This window comes from Bos indicus x Bos taurus, chromosome 8, assembly GCF_003369695.1.
Source record: "Bos indicus x Bos taurus breed Angus x Brahman F1 hybrid chromosome 8, Bos_hybrid_MaternalHap_v2.0, whole genome shotgun sequence".
Lineage (NCBI taxonomy): Eukaryota > Metazoa > Chordata > Mammalia > Artiodactyla > Bovidae > Bos > Bos indicus x Bos taurus.
The window spans coordinates 43,579,053-43,594,770 of record NC_040083.1 but is presented as its reverse complement, the minus strand read 5'-3'; the positions used below and the strand labels follow the sequence as shown (position 1 = coordinate 43,594,770).

Sequence of the window (15,718 nt, the reverse complement as noted above, 5' to 3'; positions counted from 1 at the left end):
TGTGAACTAAAGCAAGGTCTTAAGTAACTAATAATATGTCTGTTTCCACTGCTTTTTAAAAATCATGATGTCAGATGTTGAAGTCAAAAATGAGACTCTTAAATACCTCCAGACACAGATGGTACAGCACATCATCCATTCTAAGAGCGTTTTCCTGCTAGGCTTCCTCCCTCCTCCCCAAACCAGGGTTTCTATTTCACATTCTTGCCAGAAATATTCAGCTGTATCGTTGGTGTAATCCGCCTGATACCCGGAGCATCAAGACTCGGGTGGAGGTTTTGTCTGGCTGTGTTGCAGTGTTTTTTGGTCTATTTCCAGTCACCCTGACATTCCAGACATCAATGTTTAGATCTGACCCTGCACATGAACACCTAATTAATCAGCTAAAATGCAGGAAACCTACAACATTCATGAACAAAACATAAATATTTTTTATAGCACTTATTTGATCATAGTGGCAGCTCCCTCTTGGAGCACGCAAGAACAACTTTAAAGTATTTCTGTAATTCGCATCACATTTGTATTTTGCTTTAAAGTTCTAATGAAGGAATTTGGTTGGGAACTTAACCTAGAGAAGTAAAATTTTATTATCTGGTGTGTGTTGTATGGGGTGAAAATGAAAGCGGCTTGATAGGGTAGAGATCTCAACATACAGGCTGTGAAGAGTGAAAGTGTGTCCACCTTATTGTGCACCCTGAACACTAGAGAACATTGCTCATGTACAGTCTAGAATACATTTCTGTATATAAATGATCACTTATGGGAACCTAGTATTTTAGTTTAAAGAATTTACTTTTGGGCTCCAAAGCCAGGTGTTCTGGGTTCGAGTTCCTTCTCAGCACTAGGACAGGTTGTCTTTGTTCCCTCACAGGGTTGAACTGAATCTTTAGTGAATCAGTATGAATGAAGCGTTTGGAATAGTCTACAGCACAGAGTGTAAATGCTGGCTGTCCTTGCTGTTAACTGTTTTCCATACTTACAAAAATGGAAAGGTAGGTCTAGAACAAACTGCCAAACAGACATGCTATGAATAGTCTTTTGTGTTTAATGCAGATTTTTGTCTTCATAATTCTGCCTAGCCATCGCCTTCCCCTGCCCCCCATTGTTACACCTCTCCAGGTAACACTTTTATCAAGATAAAGAACTACAGCAATGAGAAAACACAAAAAGAGTAGAATAAATTTTCAATTCAGATTCTTCCGTAATCTGTGTCAAAGCTCAAAATGAAGCTCCAAATTAAACTAGGTATATATTAGTACCAAGCCCAGAGAATCCTCTTCAGTTTTCCAAGGGTTGAAGATCGGAAGGTATCACTTTTTAATATCCAAAATAGCATTATTTTAACAGCACGATAATAATGCCTTGCACTCCTATTCAGTTTCTTGAAGTTATAACTGGAGTATGTGCTTATAACAAGTTAACAGTTCAGAAGAACACGAAATACTGAGAGCCTCCCTCATGCTGTCATGGGGTAAACCCTTGTGTTTGGTATGTTCAGGGGTGCAATTCTATATTTCAGAGACATCATTTTTTGATATTTGAATCATATATGGCCTATGTATTTTTCACATGAAACATCACAGACATTTTTTTCAGAATTTGAGAGGTAATGTCACAGTTTTGATGCATCTGAATTTGATGGTAATCAAAGATGATCTGTAAAGTACTTTTAATGTATTTAATATTTTCTTTCGTGGAATTAAAAGGTTAAGAGGAAATAAGTTTCTCAGAAACCTCAGGAAAAACATGGTTATTCTTTCTGTGAATTAACTGGATTGTTTTGTTTTGAGAAGTGGATTACTTTTTCTTTCTTTCTTTTTTTTTTACCTGTGAGGAGAGAAGGAGAGAGAATATTCTAGACAAATGACTTGCAGTTACAAATACTCTAAAAATATGTGACTGTCTCTGAGCAAATAACAAACAGAACTATCTATAACTGTGGAACTTAACTGCCTGCCACATGATTTATAGAAAATTCATCTCTCATACTCAAATAAAAGAACTGCTTTTTAAATCAACTTCCATATTTGTACTCTTAGTTATCTTGGGTTTGCTAAAGAAAAAAATTTATGAACTTGAAGTCATTCCCGTAACTGTGAAAGCAATTTTGTAGACAGACATCCAAGCCAAAGCAAAAACAGGGAAAATAAGGTCGTTACAAAATACCGTTTCTGGTTAGTTTCCTTAATTCAAATCATATACCATTTACTGGTCCCAGTACCTCTCTTTAAAAATCACAATTTGCTTTTAGTAATGCTATAAGAGCATTGAATAATCCAAACCAAATGTTTCTGGAACATTGTGTGTGAGAACATGATGTGAAAGTCTTCTGACCCAGAGGTCAGAGAGCTGATGTCTGGTACTGGTTGCCCAAGAACTTGCAGTCACACCTGGGGTGAGCGGTATTGGGCTGCCATGTCCTCCTGTGTCTTGAGAGGGTAGGTTTAGATTTTTCTTGCATGGGGCCCTTTCAGCAGAATTACTCTATAAAATTAGCTCTTCACCAGACTGCCCATCAGATTCATCTGAGGAACATTTTTTCCCCAAATTCATGATTTTCTGCTGCCACCCACTGCTACCACTCAGTAAGGCACACTCAGGTCCTATTTCTGGGAGATATTATGGAATAAACAGCCTTAAAATGAGTGCTATTAATCTGGGCTCCATAGCTTCATGAAATAGTTTTGTGTTTGGAATTTTTGTAAAGAAAGTGCATAATTTTTATCAGACTCTGAAAAGGGATAGCTGACTGTCCCCCCCCCGCCCCCCCCCCCCCCCAACGCCCAGATTGAAATTACAGATCTAGGACATCTGTTACTGACCTTGGGAAAAACACTTCAGCTCTGAGAAAAATCTTTTATAAAGATTTAAAATCAGTCCACCCCCTTTATGAGCCCTTCAGTTGACTCTTGTTTGAAATTAATTTCTTAAAAGAGAAACTGATGCTTTATCATTTTAGACGAGTATTAGTGAAATAAGTATATGCACTCTGGGAAAAGATGCAAGTTTACTTTGACACTTCTACTCTGAATGAATCTGTGAAGTATGCAGTTCATTTCTGGCTAAAGCATAGAGATAGGTGGTTTTTAAGAACAGAAGTGGCATTTAGTTTCTGGATGTCCATTCATAAATGATGAAGGGAATTGTTGGTAATAGTTGATGGTTACAATCACTGGTTCTTCCTTCAATCAGCAGGTCATTTGTATTTCAGTAAACATATTTAAAGTGTGCTCTGTCCTCATCTCTATTCAGATCAGTTGATAGCTACGAATTCATTGTCAACTGTATGCAAAGTGTGGTACTGAAACAGAGAGAGAGAGTGGTGTAAGCCTTGAACTTGCAATCCAGTTGGTAAGCAAAAACACATATACCAGAAATATGAATGATAACCTGTGGAGGTATATGTTAGCCACCGAATAATGTGAAAATAAAAGTGCTTGAAGAATTCAGCTTCTGTTAAGTTCTCTGAGGTTTAGGGAGAAGATGAGCTTAGGATAGAGAGGACAACGTTAGCTGTATCTGGAAGAACACAAGAGCACATCGGCTTAACCCAAGTTTTAGTTAATGCAGCCTGTCAGTGTGGGTTTTCTGGGTCAAGTCTTGGATTGGTGTGTAATTAAATGTGGGTGGGGTTGTGGTGAGGGAGCATCTGATTCTTGATACACTTTAGCATTTTAATTTCCAAATACTCATTTTTACATTCATGACAGCTATCTGGTACCTCTCAGGAAAATACTAAAATGGCCCTAGAAATTATTACACTGCAGTTCTCACCATTTAGTGACTTCATGCTGGTGGCCACAGGCATGGGTACTCAAGGAGAGCTCTGAGCGACGAGCCTACAGACAGAAAGGGACTGTCCTGTCTCCTCCATCAGAGCTACGTACTTTCCACTCAGAAGCAATGTGTACCAGTGAAGGCGATCCTTCATGAATAATCTCTACTGTCAGTTCCCCAAACTAACATGTAGACTGAAAAGGGTACATTTGTGCTCAAGCCATTTTCCTTATGGAAAAAATAGAAGTGTTATTTTAGACCCATTTGAATTCTTAGTTACACTTTGAGAAAATGCCTAAATGAATGGCCTCCATTATGATTCAGAAATTTCAGTCCTACTTCTTTTTGACAAGTAAGCTAGATGTTCTTTAAAAATCAAATCAAATGTTTAACTGAAAATCTGGCACAATAACATAATTAAATAGTTGGCCACACTGTTCATAGTTGTGTTTTCAGAAAGTACTTGGCATTATAAATAAAAATATGAGTTAGCATGCCAGAAGAGCTACAGTATGTGAACAAAGCAACTTTTAAAATCCATTTTATTTATAAAAGCCAATTTTCTAACAAATTTAGAAACATATTTGGTATGTGCCAACAACTAATACCCGTTCTAGACAGATAAATATCACAGAGGAGACTGTAGGAGGTGATTTCTTTAAAAGCTTCTCTGTCTCTGTTTTTCATTGGTTTTTTAAAATATATAAAAGTGGCTCTAGTGATAAAGAACCCGCCTGCCAATGCAGGAGATATAAGAGACTCAGGTTCAATCCCTGGGTTGGGAAGATCCCCTGGAGGAGGACATGGCAATCCCACTCCAGTATTCTTGCCGGGAGAATCCCATGGACAGAGGAGCCTGGCGGGCCCCAGTCCATGGGGTCATGGAGAGTTGGACACGACTGAAGCGACTTAGCGTGCATATAGCTTTAACATTTCTAAAGTCAAAAACATAAGAAAAAAAGTTCTTATTTTTCATTACAGTTTGCCTTAGCTTGTAGTAAAATTATCCATATATTAAATGCTAAATGTACTTTAGAATTAGATTAATGCTTTGAGGATGCTATTATTTTCTGAAACATTGAGATTTCTGTCATTTGCTGTGTCTTAGTTATCACTAATCTGGTCAAGTTGTAAAACAGAGCTCATGCTTTACTGGCATTTATGGCCATTATAAGCTTGAGTTAATGACCGAAGACTGCAGTTGCCCCTCCCCTGTTCACTGACTCCCCAGTGGTACCTGCACAACTGTTGCCCACTGTGGAATTTTGAGCAGCGTGGGCGGTGTACCAGAGTTCTGAAGGTGTTCGGTGACTGTTCCTGTTGTTAACCCTTACTGTTTGCATGGTGTTTACTGTTAGTCATGGACTTCTACCATTAGTGGTCCAGGACTGCTAACTAAACCACCAACAATTCCTGATAATTCACATGGTCCAAGTTGATAGAGTGAAATCAGTTTTTGTTGTTCAGTTGCTAAGTTGTATCTGACTCTTTGTGACCCCATAAACTGCAGCACGCCAGGCTTCCCTGTCCTTCACTATCTCCCAGAATTTGCTTAAAATCATGTCCATTGAGTTGGTGATGCTAGCTAACTATCTCATCCCCTGCCACCCCCTTCTCCTTTGCCTTCAGTCTTTCCTAGGATCGGAGTCTTTTCCAATGAGTTGGCTCTTCTTAAAGGAAAGTCTAAACTCTTGTTTACCACAGTCAAGTTTTACATTGTTTTCAGCAAATTTTTGATTGGTTAATTTAATTCACTGGTTCGTAATCCTGGCTGCACATTAGAATCACTTGCAGAACTTTAAAAAATTTTTTTATTTATTCATTTATTTTTGGCTATGCTGGGTCTTTGTTGCTGAGTGGGCTTTTCTCTAGTTGTGGTGAGTAAGGGCCACTCCCCAGCTGCAGCACACAGGCTTCTGGTTGTGATAGCCTCTCTTGCTGTGGAGCATGGACTCTAGGGCTCGCAGGCTTCCGTAGTTACAGACCACCCCCCTATCCCCCACCCCGGAGCACAGGCTTGATAGTTGTGGCACATGGACTTAGGTGCTCCGCGGCATACGGGATTCCCCCAGACAAGGGATCAAACCTGTGTCTACTGCGTTGGCAGGTGATTCCTCGCCACTGAGCGAAGTCTCACTTGCAGAACTTTAAAAACCACTAATACTGGATCCATCTGCAGATATAGTTGATTGTATCTTACACCCAACTCAGGCATTCTAAGGGCAACCAGGTTGAGACCATTGAATTTTGTTGGCCACTTTAGTTTTGACTTTTTTGGCTGCACTTTTCATGTGTTTTACTTGAACACAGCAGTCATTTGTCAGTCTTAAAGCTGGTGTGTGTGTCATCTTATCTATGCCCACTAAAAACAATGGGTCTTTATCAAGATCAGGCAATTGTTTCTGGGTCACTCAAGAGCAGCCAGAGTTTCAACACAATCTGAAAAACATTTTCTGACAATAAAGGTGACAAATTTCCTCTGACCCAGCTAATGAGAACTTATTATCATTTATCATTGTTCTTTGCCTTGCTCATTAGACTTAACAGAGTCCCTGTGACTTTCTGTTGAATTACACAGGCACTTACTGAAGTCTTTCAATTATCCAGCACTGTTCAGAGCACTGCAGAGGACACATAATGTAGCACGGAGGGACTTCAGGGAGCTTACATTCTCACAGAAGGGATGTATAAGACCAAGGGAACAGAGGGCAGGATGTATTACAGGAAATCGAAATGACGCCAACCCTTGAAAAGAATGAGTGGAATTCTGCTGGTAAAGGAAGCTGAAATTCCAGGCCTGTTAAGACAGCCTAGTAAGGAAGGGCAGAGAGGTGGGAGTAACTCAGTCACCAGACCACTCTGAGTGAGTAGAGGGTAGAGTTGTTGAGCAGTTTAACTACCCCAGGCAAGAAGTAGCTGTCCTTGTTCACCGTGAAGGATCCTCAGGCACCTGCTTGAGAAGGTGGACCTTGACTAGAGGAGCTTTTAAAAGCCCTAGTTTACAAAACCAAGTTCTGGAGAAGAGGAGTGGTTGCCTCCAGTGGGAAGATTATCTAGAAAAGGGCAGCTGATGGGAAGTGTGCATTTACTGGGTTGTCAGAAATGTTCTGTGGCTAAATTAGGGAGGTGCTCACACACACATGCCTATTTACCAAAATTCATCAAACTCTACACTGAAATTCTGTTCATTTTATTTTATATAAATTATATGTCAATTTAAAAAGTATTTTTAAAGCTGTGTTTAGAAGGAAAGAGAACTATGGATTAAAAGACTTAAAAGCCATAGTAACCAATGGAAATATAGGACTGAGGTTCTGATTCAAACACTATTAAAAAACATTAAGAGATCACTGCAGAAATTTGAATACTGACCAGATATATAATAATTTCAAATTATCTTTTTTTTTTAGATTTGATGGTTTTAGCTTTATGCTTATTTTTTAAGAATGTTTTAGGAATATATACTGAAATATTTATGAATGAAAGTGATAGGATCTTCACCTTTTGCTTCAGAAGAATCATTGTGAATGGCTGGAGGCAGTATAGATGAAACCAGATAGCTGATCATTATTGAAGCTAGTGATGGAAACAGGGATTTTTTATACCATTCTCTACTTTTGTGACTGTTTAAGGTTTCATAACAATAAAACTGTTAATGTATTTGCATTGTAAAACTCATTGTTGGTTCTTGAATGGGGAAGTGCCTAGTGAAGGTGTTTCTCTAGGGAGTGTTTTGGCACTTGAGGATTAACTGTTGAGACTCTTCGGAGGTTACTGTAGTAATTTCGAAGTAATGATGAATGAAGTTGGAAAAGGAGGAATGAAGATAAATGCCCTGCTTTGTTTACTTAAAGTAAGAAAAGGCACTGGTTGTTGCTGTTGTTTGGTGGACAAGTCATGTCTGACTCTTGGTGACCACATGGACTGCAGCACACCAGGCTTCCCTCTCCTTCACTGTCTCCCTGAGTTTGCTCAAACTCATGTCCATTGAGTCATTGATGTTATCGCACCATCTCATTCTCTGTCACCCTCTTCTCCTTTTGCCTTAAATCTTTCCCAGCATCAGGGTCTTTTCCAATGACTCGGCTCTTTGCTTTGGCTAGCCAAAGTATTGGAGCTTCAGCTTCAGCATCATTTCTTCCAGTGAATATTCAGGGTTGATTTCCTTTAAGATTGATTAGTTGCTGTCCAAGAGACTCTCAAGAGTCTTCTCCAGCGCCACAGTTCAAAAGTATCAGTTCTTCAGCCCTCAGCCTTCTTTATAGCCCCACTCTTAACATCCATACATGACTAGTGGAAAAATCATAGCTTTGACTGGACGGACCTTTGTCAGTGATGTGATGTCTCTGCTTTTTAATATGCTATCTAGGTTTGTCAGAGCTTTCTTTCCAAGGAGCAAGCATCTTTTAATTTCATGGCTGCAGTCACCATCCACAGTGATTTTGGAGCCTGAAAAGGCACTGGAGACATTTCTTATTCTCTGTCAGGGGTCACATCAGGTCGTGGGGCAGTTGAACATTATTGGAAGGGCTGCATTCAGTACTCTCTGTCCATGCTGAGTTGGGAGGTGGATTTGTGAAGAAAGCACCAGAGAGGTCCCAGTGCCTACAGAACTAAAGGAGGAAGCACTGTGCTGTTGATGAACAGAATTAGGAAATGTCAGCCACGTAGAAAATTCTATGTGTGTGTGTGTGTGTGCGTGCTTAGTCACGTCAGTCATGTCTGACCCTTTGCGACCCTATGGACTGTAGCCCACGAGGCTCTTCTGTCCATGGGATTCTCTAGGCAAGAATACTGGAGTGGGGTGCCATTTCCTCCACCAGGGGATCTTCCCAACCCAGGGATCAAACCTGTTTCTTATGTCTCCTGCATTGGCAGGTGGGTTCTTTACAACTAGCACCAGCTGGGAAGCCCACAAATTCTGTGCTATACCTATATATATATATATATATATATAAATTATATAATAATAATTCAATTTTTCTGCTTCATCAGTGAACAGATATTAAGTACCTAACATAAGTAAAAGCAATCTAGAAGATGAGTGAGAGAAACAAAGTTGATTAAATTAGTTTTGTAGGCCCTTAAAATATTTACAGACAAGAAGGGAGTCTAAGGAATCAGCTAGTACCTTGTATTATAGATCTTGTAGGAGAGTCTTAAAGACGGGCCTTGAGAGTTCAGAGGAAGGAGAGTTAGTTTCCAGTGGGGAGATGAGGTAAGGCTTGGAAGAGGAAGTAATGGGAGGGTTGTGCATGTGAGGGAGCATAGGGAAGGAGCAGCACCAGGCAGAAGAGAGTAAACTGAGGCAGGTGTGCTTGTGAGAAAAGAGGAGACCCCACTTTCTACACTGGGAGGAGTTCCGCCTGCTGGGATGCACCCCAAAAAGACCACAGGTGTAGTGGGAAATAACCCTGGAGAGGTAAGCTAGTGCCAAATGGCAGATGTTAGAATATCTGGCTAAGTATTGATAGCATGAACTATGTTTTCTGAGTGGTAGAGAGATTTTGAGGTTTTTCAAGTTGCGTTTGAACTGGAATAAGGATGGGATTTGAGCTGAGTGGGGAGAGGGGTAAATGTGAAGGAAGAGGGACAGTCAGGATGCTACACTGGTAGTCCAGTGTAAGGTAAGGTGGCAGCACCAGAACAGACAGAAGAGAGGCAGTGCGGAGTTAGAAGGACCGACCCGGATGTGGTCAAAGGGAAGAGATCAGAGTCAAGAAGGCCTTGGGGGTTTGATTTTTAGATGGCTTGGATAGTAGTGCTAATTATGCAGAAAGAAAACACCGGAAAAGTGCTTGGGAAAATGATGAATTGCAAGAATTGTTTTTAAAGCCATTTAGCGCATTTTATCTGGTCCTAGCATCACACATTTGTACACCCTTCTCCTTCCTCACAGGCAGTAATTTGGAATACACCTGTAAGTGTGGAGCCCTTCAGTCAGGAGGGCCATTAAACTCACAGACATCCCTGCAGGAGGCGGGGACCACGGAAGGGAAGCCCATCGGCAGCCAGGATACCTTCCCCACCCAGGAAAGCATGCTGTCTCCAGTGAATCTGACAGACGACCAGATAGCCGCTGGCCTCTATGGTAACTTTCCTCACTCACAACCCTTCTCAGCATCAGCACAGGACCAGAGTTGTCAGCGTTCCAGTCTAATGCCCGTGTTTCTTATAAATTGACCTGGAAAAATGATTACACAGTTGTTAGGAAGTAGGCCTAGAATATCTCTTAAGATTATCAAAGAAAGCCCCCTTGAGAAATGAGGTCCCCTTAAGAAAACTCATCTGATGTTGCAAATTACAAAATATTTTAAACAGCATTTCACTGTTTCATTTATACCTGTCTGGCAGGTATAAATTTTTCTAGGTTTATCTCAACTGAAAAAAAAAAAAAAAAAAAACGACTAATAATAATCCCTATCTTAGTGCCTAGATGGTTTTTGAGGATCAAGTGAGATATGACATCACTTTATAAACAGTAAAGCCTGATATAGATGCTAGTTGTCACTGCTTTTGTTATGTCTGGAAGGACTAATGGATTTTTTTTTTTTTTTTGCATTTAAAGAATGTTATTAATGGAACTTTGAATTATTTTCTTTGCATGCACACAATTTTCCAGTGGATTTTGGACAAGTTTCTCATATATACATGCCAAGATCTCTAGTTACATAAATAAAAAATGAATGTACATAAAGAATACCTATTCACTTACTTATATGGGTATGAATTATATTAATTTTGATCACCATGATTCACTTCTCCACAGTATGTACAAATAATGAAAGTACGCTGAAGTCCATCATGAAGAAGAAAGATGCCAACAAAGATTCAAATGGAGCAAAAAAGAATCTTCAGTTTGTTGGCATTAATGGAGGGTAAGGAAAGATGGAGGTACTAGTGTTGATACGTGGTCTGTTTCCTTTGCCTCCTGTCTACCCAAGTCCTATTTAAAGGTGCTAGTCTAGGATGCTGCCGTATAGGGTGACAGAAGATTCCCTCCTCATAAAGGTGCATTTGGGCCTCTCTCCTCTCTTGCTCTCTGTAAGGATATTTCGCTCTTGAAAGGATACCTGATGAAGCTGAGTAATTTACATCCTCTCACCTTTGATGTGAAACAAATGGTCTTCAAGGAAAGCAGCAGGCAGCAGGTTGCCTACATTGTTGGACAGCTTGTAACTTACCTGTGGCAGGACTGAGCAACAGACAAAGACTGAGAGCATTGCTCCGTGAGCCAGGGATAGTCATCCACTCCTTCAGAACGGGTTGTTGTGCTTGGCTCTCCAGGCTTACAAACAAAATAGTAGGGCCTCTTGCCCGAAGAGTAACCTCGCCATGCCATCTCTTCTTCATTTTCTAAATGGAATGTGTTTTAGTTGTTTTATTCCTTCTCTTGTAATTGGCCCAGGTAAATAAATAGTCAAGCCTGTTTGTCCTCCTACAGTTGAATCAAAGCAGTTAATCCTATTAATCCATACATGGGCTCAACAAGAAACAATAGTGCAGAGTTAGTTGAGATAATATTTATAGTAAAGCGTGCCACAAAGGTTTAACTTAGTGGTGTCTGCTTTCCAAGTCATTAGCGTTTTATTGGGTAATGTGTCCCACAGTTTGGAGAGCGTGTACCAGAGGAACTGTTGGTTACTTACGTAATCTGTTCACCTTGGACAATGGGAGAATTAAAGGTACAAAATAGGAAGAATGAAAAGGGGAAAGAAAAGGAACAGGAAAGATGAACAACCGCAGAATTGGTTTCCATAAAATAAATTTCCTTTGATTTACACTAAGCTAGAGGTGCTATATGGAGAAGGCAGTGGCACCCCACTCCAGTACTCCTGCCTGGAAAATCCCATGGACGGAGGAGCCTGGTGGGCTGCAGTCCATGGGGTCGCTAAGAGTCGGACATGACTGAGCGACTTCACTTTCACTTTCACACATTAGAGAAGGAAATGGCAATCCATTCCAGTGTTCTTGCCTGGAGAATCTCAGGGACGGGGGAGCCTGGTGGGCTGCCGTCTACAGGGTTGCATAGAGTCGGACACGACTGAAGCGACTTAGCAGCAGCAGAGGTGCTATATATATACATACTATTTTCTACAAGTGGTTATCTGATACTGCTCAGCAACCTTGGTTATCCCTTTTAAGTGATAACCCATTCAAAACCACCAGATTTCTAAGTAGACCTTACTCCAAACTTCTAAGTGCAGGGTCTAAAAACCACTGGTGAAATTTCTGGAGTCATTTAGCAGCTTTCCCTTCATAAACATTTCTGTCACTGGGTCTTCATGGGCGCACCTCGCATCTCCTGAACTCCCAATTGCCACCTAGGTATGAAACCACTTCCAGTGATGATTCCAGCTCAGATGAAAGCTCTTCTTCCGAGTCAGATGACGAGTGTGATGTCCCTGAGTATCCTCCCGAGGAAGAGGAGGAGGAAGAGGAGGATGAAGACACTCGGGGAATGGCAGAAGGCCACCACGCAGTTAATGTGGAAGGTTTCACGTCCACCAGGGTGGAAGATGAAATGCAGGTTCCAGAATGCGAACCTGAGAAGGTGGAAATCAGAGAGAGGTGTGGTACATCCTCCCCCTCCCCGACCCTTGCCACGTTTGGTGTACTTTGGCAGTAGAATTGTCTGGTTGTGTAGATTGTGCAGTTGAATCTTAATAGATTTTTCCAGTCTCCAACAAAGCGCTAAACTTTACCTGGTCCTTAGAGGTGTGTACTTCTTGTCCTGATGCTAGTAGATACAAGTGCAGAAGTAATAATCTGCTAGATCTCTTATGGTAGCAAAGAGAAGGGCTTGGTATCTGTTCACCTTTGTTTCTTCAACTGTTTAATATCTCACTTTGTATGTGGAGGCACCATCCACCAAACTCTTAAGCACCACTAAAGCTTCCATTGTTTTAACAACCTCAATTATACTTAAAGCCATATTAGAATTTTTTGTAACCAACACATTTCACGTTTTAAAGTTTCAGATTTTACCGTTACCCATTTATCCTTATACAGGTGTCCTTACTGATATTATGGGTCTGTACTGATATTATATGAGAGGAACAGTTTTTGGCCTCAACCAAAGGTCACAGTTACTATAGAGATGATGTGATCAGTCACATGCCCATAGTTTGTTGCTTATTGAGTGATTGGGATCACCACAAGAATGGCTTTGGGACTGTCATAAACAGCAGCTGAAATATCAAACACTCTGGTTGGCTAAAACATGTACTAAAAGTGTAGCCAATTTTAAAGCCTTAGCAAACGTGGAATCAATGCTTATAGAACAGGAGAGAACAGAACAGATGGAAATTTCAGTATGTTTTTTCACCATGTGAAGTATAACTAGAACATTTCAGAAAACTAATTTGGCAAATGAGTATTTAACTGCATTAACACAAGGTAAGTGTCTTTATACTTCAAGTATTTTCAAATGGCTCCATATTTTGATATATGTTATTTTTTTTTAAAGCTTTATTGAGGTATACTTTATATGCCATATGTCATCTGACTTTTAAGTTCATGTTTTCATGTGGGTTAAACAAACCCTTCCTGAGTCACCAAATGTGATTTCACATGTGTGGTTTACTGGTCAGCGTAGTGGGTGTGTGGTAATTCAGATCTCCTCAACCCCTCAAGAGTAAAAATATGTTTAAGAACTTAGAACCAAAGCAGTGGAAAATCTCCATAATGCCACACAAGCCAAAGTGGTGAAACTGAAAGCTACCCTCATGAAATAAGGCCAGAGCTCTAGCTGGAGGCCTTGGCTCTGTATGTAGCATCCGACCTCGGGCATCTGGACTCTCCCAGGCAGGCACCTAGCGCCACCACAACCTGCTGAGGTTGACTTAGGGCTCCTGGTCTTGTAAAGGGTTATAGAGTTTGAGGTAAAGATGCCTTTCCTTCTGTAGTCAGTCTTGAGCTCTCTTTCTTCTATTTTTCCCCCTTTCTAGATATGAATTAAGTGAAAAGATGTTGTCTGCATGCAACTTACTGAAAAATAATATAAATGACCCCAAAGCTTTGACCAGCAAGGATATGGTGAGTTTGACCTATAGACCCTATCTCTCGGCAGGCCCTGGGCTGTTGCTGCCTGCACTCTTTCCCCCCCAGACTGTTCCTAGTGCGTGGGCAGAGTGACCATCCTGCTGCCCTGTGTGCCGGACGACCCTGTGAATGTCTCCCTCAGGCCTGACTTCAGATCTTCTTTCTCCAGCCTGTACTTTTCTTGGGGGCTGAGCATCTGCGAGGCAGATACTTGCATATGGAAAGGAGGGCTAATTGCAGCCATTTGTCATCTTTCTGCATGTCCGGCTGCTTACAGAACCTTGTGATCCAGGGAGCAGAGTCCTGGAATTTTTTAAGTTAGCCTGTGTTTTTAAGAGAAACCTATCTGAGCCGAGGTCAGCATTCCTTCCAATTATGAAACTGTGTATTATGCTCTGATGTGGAATGCAGTCAGTCACTATTTTTAAACCTAGAAATAACTGCACTTGTTGGCCTCTCACAGCTTGAGAGATTTAGAAGCCTGCGGCAAAGAGGTAGACAGTTTTGCCTTAAGGAGCATGAGTAGCATAACATAGGACAGATAAATATTTCCATGGCCATGGTGAATCAGATGTTCTTGCCAGGTGTGTTGCTCTAGGGATGTTTAGATTTGCAGCTTCTTTCATAGGTTAGACCAGCCTTCTGGTAGACACTTGAATTCAGTGCATTGAGAAGGTATAGCATTTCATGTTATTCTAGATAGTAATGTTCATTTGAATCTTAGCATATTAGTGGAAGATTTAATGTGAAGTTTTATGCTAAATAATCAAAGTCTGCAGCTGATGAGACAAGTTGATTCATAGGTCTCACAAAGTTGTAGAGTTATGAAACCAAAATGTTAAGATGGAAGAGACTTAGGGAATTACCTAATGCTGGAAAGGCAAATAGTTTTCCTCACATAACAAACACAATCTGAAGAAAAATTGGTGATGGCTAGCACAGGAGAAGGACATACGTGTTCCCACCAGGACACTATCCTGGTCTATCCCGCTTTAACTGAGGCCCTAAAGATTATAAGTAGCTGCTAGTTAGTGCTTGGAATGGATGATACCTGTCTTCAGTTCTCATCCCATGGTTTTTTTTCATCCCAACTAAATCATGTTACCTTGTTATATGGCATCATTTTTGAAAATTATGCTGTCTTTTCACATCTGTTTATATTGCTTTAGAAACTTAAATTTATCAGAGCCAGCTGAATCTTGACCTTCAAATATTGTACTGAAAAAGGAGCATAGCAGTGATGTTTACAGAAGGAAATACTAAATGAAGTCCCCAGCCTAGGGGGACATTTATGTACATGTTGAACTCTTATCAGTATAGACTAAGTGCCTGTCTGTACCTTGGTCACAAATAATAAAACCAGGAAAGGTCGCTGCACTGTTAATATTTCCCACTAGGTTTAACCTGAACTTAAAACTGATGCTTTCAGACCCCAGATTTTATGGCTGTTATATACTTTTACTTTTACCTTCCCCATTGTTATTGCTGTTTAGTCACTAAGTCTTGTCGGACTCTTGTGACCCCATGGACTATAGCCCCCCAGACTCCTCTATTCATGGGATTTCCCTGGAATGAGAATTTCCCTGGAATGCCATTTCCTTCTCCAGGGAATCTTCCTGACCCAGGGATCGAACCTGTGTCTCCTGCATTGGCAGGTGGATTCTTTACCACTGAGCCACCAGGGACTTTACCTATAATACTAGGTTATGTGATCCTCAGGGAGGACTTAACATTTCTGGGGCCCCAGTTGTCAAGCATATTCTTAGCACACACCCCAGGATTGGTCCATTTTTTTGTTAACTGAATATTCATTCAGTAAAGACATGTTTAAAGTACTGTGCTATGAAAAGTTCCAAATGTGAATGATCGCAACGCCAAGGCCATGTAACCATATCAG

At 40.7% G+C, this 15,718-nt stretch overlaps 1 protein-coding gene across 12 annotated transcripts in view; it reads left to right on the top strand.

Annotated features, from left to right (window-relative positions):
- KANK1 (KN motif and ankyrin repeat domains 1) overlaps window positions 1-15,718 on the top strand; it is a 218,070-nt gene that overhangs the window by 191,115 nt on the left and 11,237 nt on the right. For 8 of the 12 annotated variants that reach the window (XM_027549392.1, XM_027549393.1, XM_027549394.1 and 5 more), the window contains 4 exons: window positions 9,677-9,868; window positions 10,547-10,655; window positions 12,106-12,348; window positions 13,728-13,815. In XM_027549392.1, the coding sequence (XP_027405193.1) occupies window positions 9,677-9,868; window positions 10,547-10,655; window positions 12,106-12,348; window positions 13,728-13,815 (632 nt within the window). The remainder of the gene's footprint in view (window positions 1-9,676; window positions 9,869-10,546; window positions 10,656-12,105; window positions 12,349-13,727; window positions 13,816-15,718) is intronic. The other 4 variants (XM_027549397.1, XM_027549401.1, XM_027549396.1 and 1 more) reach the window with 1 other exon arrangement.